At 60.5% G+C, this 7628-nt stretch overlaps 1 protein-coding gene across 1 annotated transcript in view; it reads left to right on the plus strand.

Annotated features, from left to right (window-relative positions):
- Window positions 1–3167: 3167 nt before the first annotated feature.
- PAX4 (paired box 4) overlaps window positions 3168–7628 on the plus strand; it is a 56994-nt gene continuing 52533 nt past the window's right edge. Inside the window, exon 1 of the mRNA XM_075061915.1 lies at window positions 3168–3269. Within this exon, the coding sequence (XP_074918016.1) occupies window positions 3168–3269 (102 nt within the window). The remainder of the gene's footprint in view (window positions 3270–7628) is intronic.

Genomic DNA, 7628 nt, shown 5'->3' on the forward strand with positions numbered 1-7628 from the left:
TGAAAAATCTCAGCTCGAAAGGCAGTACAGAAAGGTCTAACCTCAGACCTAGGGCCAACCCTAAATCTGACAGCACTCACTCTGGCAGAGGAACCAGGAAGTCTGATGCTCACATTCCTTGAGATCTCTAGCAGCAGCCTAGCAACTCAAAGCTGGTAAAAACTCGTTACATTTTTTTAACCTACTACGTACAGCCCCTCTGGGGAGCTCCTGAAAGAGCTAAACAAGGAGCAAGCCTTTCCCGTTTCAGCCCAACAGGGCACATTCAAAGCTCTGGCAATTCAGTAGGTTAAGCCCTCTGGTGGTAAAAAGCCCAAATGAACTGTGGTAAGCAAGATGAGGGTCCCTTCTTGTAGCAAGACTGAGGGAGGAAAACAGCTTCTGAACCACTCCGCAAGCAGACCCGCACACCTCCCTGCGCTGCTGCCTTGGCTAGAAGACTGTTCCCTTCGGAGCACAGCATGGCACAGGTCAGGGCCGATGTCCAGATTCCACTAAGATTCTGTTCTGCACTATAGCTGAAACTGCACTAGCAGTCCTTCCATCACCTGCCCAGACCCAGTACTGCTTCCCAGGCCAGCCTGAACAGACTTCTTTTTTCTGAACACATTTAAAGTTGTGATAAGGACCAACTAGGAGAGAGAGGCATGACCATTGTAAAACTCCCTGCCTCCACAGGATTGGGCATGGACCCCTGACCTGCTAGTAACAGTAACTTTAGGACAGCTGCTAGCACCTTGATTGTTAACAGGACCTGTATGGAAACGATCCACTAGCCCAAGCCCAACCAGAAAAACAAGTCTCAGTTTCCACCAACCCCCTCACTCCCCCACCCCCAAATAACTGAGCTATATGTCTTGTGCGCTCCTCTCCCACAGACCAGGTCCCCATCTGAAAAACCTAGCCTCTCCACGAGCTCCCAGCAGTGCAGACAATAGCAAAGGATTAGACTTTGTGGCAGCTTCCAGAGCAGGGCTTGCTGCAAACAACACTGTCTGGGCCAATACAGATGGAGATGTGTGCAATACACCAACCCCAAGCTAGGTCTCCCCCACTCCCACCAGCACACAGGTCGATTCCAAAATAGAAAAACACACTGCACACCCACCTCCCTAACCCTCTTAGCCCCCCAAACAATGCAGACACCCCCACATCAAGCTGCACATGTCTGTGTCCATGTCCCTCCCCCATCACCCTACACCCTGTTCAGAGCTCACCCACAGCAGTTTCCGTCCAAACTTACTTAGGACTGAGTTTTTCATACAGCTACTGAAAATGTTGCAAAGCCAATGGAAAGCCTGCCCTGAACATAAGGACCTGCCAATTCGTCCGGTAAAGTACATACCCACCAACCCTCTGGTTCAGGCCCCTCCCTGCAGGTAGAGGGCATGCCCTCCGCAGCCCCAGGATGAGCACATGTTCATCCACATGACAAGAGCAATCCCTGAGCAGCTGCCAGGTCTCCAGCCCTTGTTGGAGGGCAGAGAGCGTGCCCCAGCCCCCAACCCCTGCAAGACTGAAGGACATGCCCAACCCCTCCCACGTAGGAAGCCCTCCCGGCCTGCAGGAAAGGCACCGCAGCAGACAAGTTTCAGGCCCAGCTGGACACCTCCACCCGCGAGAAGCTGCTGGGGACCAGCCGTGGGGGCAGCGTGCCAGACCCGGCTGGGGCCCTGCCCCAAGGAGCACACGGTGCCAGCACAGACCAGTCAGCAGAAGCCAGGTGATGACAGGCCTGCCAGGGAACGAGGGATCAGTGTCAGCCGCAGCGCCAGGGGCCCGGGAGGAGCTGCGGGGTCTCAGCTGCAGCTCAGGAGAACGGGGGCGGGGAGGGGTCAGGGCTCAAAGGGGGCGCAGCGGGCAGGACCCGGGGAGCGGGCGGAGAGGCAGCGAGGGCAGGTGGCACGGAGGGCGCTGGAGATGCAGACAAGTGGGTACAACAGAGACCCGGGGCGGGGGGCAGGGCCGGGGCAGGTGATGGAGAAGCACCGGCTTGCGGGGTGCAAAAGCAACGGGGCAGAGCCGGGAGCAGCATCAGCGCGGGGGCGCGGACCTGCGGCACCGACACCAGCGGCTGGTCCCAGGGCAGGAGCCCGGGGCTCTTAATACTGAGAGAGCCACGGCTGGGGAACGGGCCACAAGACCCCAGGTCCCGGGGGGGGGAGCGGGAATCGCGGGGCCGGCCGGGGGGGGGAGGAAGCGGGATCGCGGGCGGTGCCGGGGGGGGGGAGGACGGGAATCGCTGCAGGGGGGCGGGGGGGGGGGGGGGGGGGGGGGGGGGGGCGGGGGGCGGGGGGGGGGGGGGGGGGGGGGGGGGGGGGGGGGGGGGGGGCGGGGCCGGGGGGGGGGGGGGGGGGGGGGGGGGGGGGGGGGGAGGGGAACGCGGGCGGGCGGGGGGGGGGCGGGAGGAGCGGGTGCTCCCGGGCCTGGGTGCCGGGGGGGGGGGAGGAGCGGGTATCGCGGGCGGTGGGGGGTGGGGGGGGGGAGGGTAGGGAATCGCGGCCGGTGCGGGGGGGGGGGAGCGGGAATCGAGGGGCCGGTGCCGGGGGGGGGAGGAGCGGGAATCGCGGGCCGGTGCCCCCCGGGGGGGGGGGGAGGAGCGGGAATCGCGGGCCGTGCCGGGGGGGGGGGGAGGAGCGGGAACGGGCCGGTGCCGGGGGGGGGGGGAGGAGCGGGAATCGGGGGCCGGTGCCGGGGGGGGGGAGGGCGGTGGGGGTGGGGGGGGGGGGGAGAGCGGAACGGGGGCCGGTGCCGGGGGGGGGGGAGGACGGGAATCGCGGGCCGGTGCGGGGGGGGGGGAAGCGGGAATGCGGGGCCGGCGGGGGGGGGGGGGGGCGGGAACGGGCCGGTTGCCGGGGGGGGGGAGCGGGAATCGCGGGGGCCGAGGAGGGCGTGGGGGGGAGGGACGGAATCGCGGGGCCGGGCCGGGGTGGGGGGGGGGAGGAAGCGGGAATCGCGGGCCGGTGCCGGGGGGGGGGGAGGAGCCGGGAATCGCGGGGCCGGTGCGGGGGGGAGCGGAGCGGGGGGCCGGGGGAGGAGCGGAATCGCAGGGCCGGTGCCGGGGGGGGGGTAGAGCGGAATGTGCGGGCCCGGTGACGGGGGGGGGGAATCGGGGGAAGGGGCCCGGGCAGTCCGGAGGCCCCGGTCCCGGCTCTCCCATCTTGACGATGACGCGCTGCAGCGCGAGGGGCGCGGCGGAAGCCGCTTGGCCGGGGGCAGCGGAGGCCATGGCGAGCCGGGCCGAGCCGGGTCGGGTCGGACGCGCTGAGGTGAGGGGAGCACGGAGCGGACGCAGCCGACTCAGCCGGCGGTAACGTGGGGGGGAGGGGCGCTCAACGCCGCCGGTATTTATCCCTCCCACCACCCCGCGCAGGCGCGCTGAGCCCGGGACTCCTCAGCCGACCAATCAGCGACCCGTCCTTCAGGCCCTGCCCCTTTCTACCAGACCAATCAGCGCCCGGGGCCTTAACATGGGTCCCATAGACCGTATTCACAATGACGTCACCGGGGTGGGGGCGGGGCTTCCGGGGCACGCGGGGCAGGGACACGTCGGCAAAACTCGGCTGCCCTGGCTCCACGTGTGACGGGCGTAGCGCTGACGGGAGGGGGCGCCGGCCCCTCTGATCTCCCCGCCCCGCGGCTTAGACCGGAGTGACCCCCCCGCCACACCCGTCCCCCACCGCTCAGCCCCGGGACGGGGGAACCGGAGTGACCCCCGCAATACCTGTCCCCCACCGCTCAGCCCCGGGACGGGGGAACCGGAGTGACACCCCAGCCACACCTGTCCCCCACCGCAGAGTTACCCCCCGACAGCTGTCCCCTACAGCTCAGCTCTAGGATGGGGGACCCCAGAGTGACTCCCCCGGCCACACCTGTCCCGCATCGCTCAGCCTCGGGATGGGGGTCCAGAGTGACCCCCCCCGGCCACACCTGTCCCCCACTGCTCAGCCCCAGGATGGGGGACCCCGAAGTGATCCCCCCTTGGCCACACCTGTCCCTCACCACTCAGCCCTGGGATGGGGGGACCAGAGTGACCACACACACACCTGTCCACCAGCCCACCACTCAGCCCCTGGGACGGGGGGACCAGAGTGACCCTCTATACCTGAACACCCCCTGTAACCCCCCAGGATGGGAGGACTGGAGTGACCCCCCTCCAGCACCCGCCCCACAGCCCACCACTCAACCCTTGGGATGGGGAACCCTGCAGTGACCCCCCCAACCCACCCAGGACAGGGGATCCCAGAGTGCCCCTCCAACACATCCGCCCCAGCCCACCCCACAGCTCAGCCCCCAGGAGAGGGGATCCCCAGTGTCACCCCTCCCCCAGCACCTGACCTTCAGCCCACCCCTCAGCTCAGCCCCAGGATGGGGGAACTCCAGAGTGGCACCCCTGTCATAAGTAGATAGGTAAGGGTTAATTTTCTTTTACCTCTAAAGGGTGAACAAAGGGAACCAAACACCTGACCAGAGGACCAATCAGATAACAGTTAGAGAAGCGTTTGGAGATAGAAGGACTGCTCTCACCACAGCCGGGAAAACCAATTTACCTCCCCATTCCCGCCGACTTTTAACATCAGTTTCTGAATCCACGTATTCGCAGCAAAAAAAAATGCAGGCCTGTTATGTACCAGGCTGCACGTGGCAACAGACTATATAGGTAAGAGATGCAAGGGGAGTAGGGTCACGAGGCAAACTGCAGACACACACAACAACTAAAATTAATCAATTTAAAATTTTATTGGAGATAGTTACAAGGGTAGAGAGCAGCTTTGATTAGCTAATAGAGTTAACAAACTAAGACACAATGCCTAAATATCTATAACAATATTACAAACAAAATGCAGCATTTAGTAATAACTGATACTTACAAATACAAACCAACACATCACGACCGGCAAACGTAGAAGCTCTATTTGAAACACGTGAGCTGAGAGAGAGGCTTCGAGGTGATCAGGCTCGGTTACGGCATTACACGGGATACACGGGACACGTTTTCTCCTCTCTCTGCCTGCACATGGCAGGGCAACCCCTAAAATACCCACTATGACATCACAGAAGTGTCATAGTGGACAGACCCCAAAACCTGTGTGTGTTCGCCTCTGATTGGCACAAGCAATGTTTATACCAAATAGGGGAGCGAGTGCCAAAAGGTCTGGCTTCGCCCCCAAAAGGTGAGGTAATGCATATTGTTGTAGAATGCGTTCAACACTGAATGACAAAGGAAGAGGCCAGGGCAATACCGGTCTGGCAAGTGATACAGGATGCAGACAGGAACCCATTCTAACAACAGTGAGCAGGATTAACCCCAAACCAGCTTCTCAATGGCCAGGGTGCCTCTTTCGAAAAGCTCCGTTCCTGCTCCACCACTAGCCAAGAGGCCCAGTCATCTTCATGTGTACTTCCCTGCTGTGCAGGAGTGGCTGGGGGATATTGGCCAGGTGGGCGAGATTGGCTGAGATGATCACAGAGTGGTGAAAGTGGAGGGCAGCAAAGTAGATGGCTAGAGGAGAGAGGAGCCCCGGGGGCTGTCAGGAGCCTCCTGATCCACTCAGTTTGCTGATATCAGAAGGGAAGGGTTGGGGGTTGGTCCACAGCAACTATTTTACTGGCCATCATGGTTGGGGCCTAAATCGCACCTACACAACCCAGCTGCCAGTCAACCAGGGATGTGGCCTGGGTACTTGCTCAGTATTGTGAAGTGGATCTGCAAAGGGAGCAATATAAGTCCTCCTTGCCCTGTTATCTCAAGCTCTCCTGCAGCTGCCTTCTGCCCAAAGCTTGCCCTTAGCTACCCCCGAGTCCCAACCGGGTCACATGACCTGACGGGCTGTCTCACACATTGGGCTGAGGTCCGGCTCCCCTTCAAGGACCAGGCCTCCAGAGACATGTTCCTCCTATGCTTTTTCTCAGCTGGGGAAAGACAATTGGACTTTTTCTCCCCTCCTACTTTGTTATTTCCCTGGGGAATCCAGGTCTGATCTGTGCTGTTTTTCCTGGAAGACTGGGAAACACGTGGGATTGTGACACTCCACCTACCAAGGGAGTGAGGCCTGAACTCCTGAGAGGGATGGAGTGATAGGGAAAATGTTTGTGGGGGGAGGAAAGCGCCCTTGGTGGCAGATCAAATACCTCTTCCCCATCAGTCAACACCTGAGCAAGCTCCCCTCCAGTTCTCCAGTCCTCCAAAGAGACCTCCATTGAAACAGGGAAGGCCACATTTGTAAGGGGGGTGGGAAAGAAACTTAAAGAAACAACACAGGCACCTTTTACTTCAATTTCACTTGTAAAGAAGCAGAAAGGGCGACTCCTACCCCAATATTCTTCCCCAGGGCGGGACAACTAAGAGCCTGTGCCGGGTTATCAAACTCCGAGTGTGTAAGGGGGGGATGCTGGTCCAACTAAGCCACAGTCAAAAATATTTCAGGGGTTTGTGCTTGAGTTGTGCTGAGACATGTCCGGAGATCGCAGAGCTTAGAGCTTATGGGCAGGTCCCCATCTCCGGTGTCAATGCACGACTTTCCCCCCAGGGTGTTTGTTCCACCAAGACTTGTATGATTTAAACTAATAGTGAGTTCTTAGACCACTCCCCACCCAGCCTCCTAATCCTGTGTGATCACTGCTCTGTGTTCGTACAGCACCTAGCGCAAACCCATTGTGCAAGCTGGGGAAAGACAGGAGCAGACAGGGAAGTGACTTGCTCCAGGCCAGTGGCCAAGCTGGGAAGAGAAGCCAGGGCTCCTGCTCCATTCCATGGGCCCATATCTCGTCCTCCAACAGAGCTGTTGCCTTGAGGAAATTATTCCCCATACCTGGCCAATAACGCATCCTCGCTCGGTGGCACCAGGTTACTCCCGTTTGGATAACAACACCGAACCCCTGTATGGCGTTTCCCATTTCCAAATCACACTCCATCTGCTGAGCCAAATTCAGCCGAGCGTAACTGTGTCCTGTCTGCAGAGTGACCCCAGCTCTGAGTATGGCCTGTTAGCTATTCCTCGCCCCAGCCCTGCGAGGGAGGTACCTACCCCTGGGGTTCTCCTTACAGAGCTCTGGGGTCATCCCCCCAAATCCAGCCCTGCCCCGGCCTCTTGATCTTCCTGATGCCTGCCCCCTCCCATCAGGAGCTCCCCTATGGCCCGAGGCGAAGAAAAACCAGGTGTCATAACAACATGAAGATGCTGATTCAAATCCAGGATGTTGCAAGCAATGGCTGTCACCTCCCCTTGCTCTCACCCTGCCCATCCTCGCCCCTACATGGGTCTGCCCTGTTCAGTGATTAGAGACCATCTGTGCATCTTATCACTCAGCCTTTGACTGATAATTCCCCTGGGCAATCTGCACTCCCCAGGGACTCTTCCCCTGGCCAGAGAAACCAGCAAGGACAGGACCAAGGACTCAGGTCCTGTCAACGTTTCCCCGGCCATGCTGACCGGGATGTAAAAATGCCCAGTGCAAAGGTCCCAGTCACTTCGCTACTCAGCAAGGTACTCGATCATGTGCTCTTGTATCTATAACCTACCTCCTGGGGCATGTCCCGGTGTCACCTAGCCAGGGCGTCACAGGATCTTGCAGGTGTCTGGCCAACCTGTTTCCTGCCCCCGAGGCTGCCGTCCGCTATGGGACTA

This window comes from Chelonoidis abingdonii, chromosome 1 (assembly GCF_003597395.2).
Source record: "Chelonoidis abingdonii isolate Lonesome George chromosome 1, CheloAbing_2.0, whole genome shotgun sequence".
NCBI classification, from domain to species: Eukaryota; Metazoa; Chordata; order Testudines; family Testudinidae; genus Chelonoidis; species Chelonoidis abingdonii.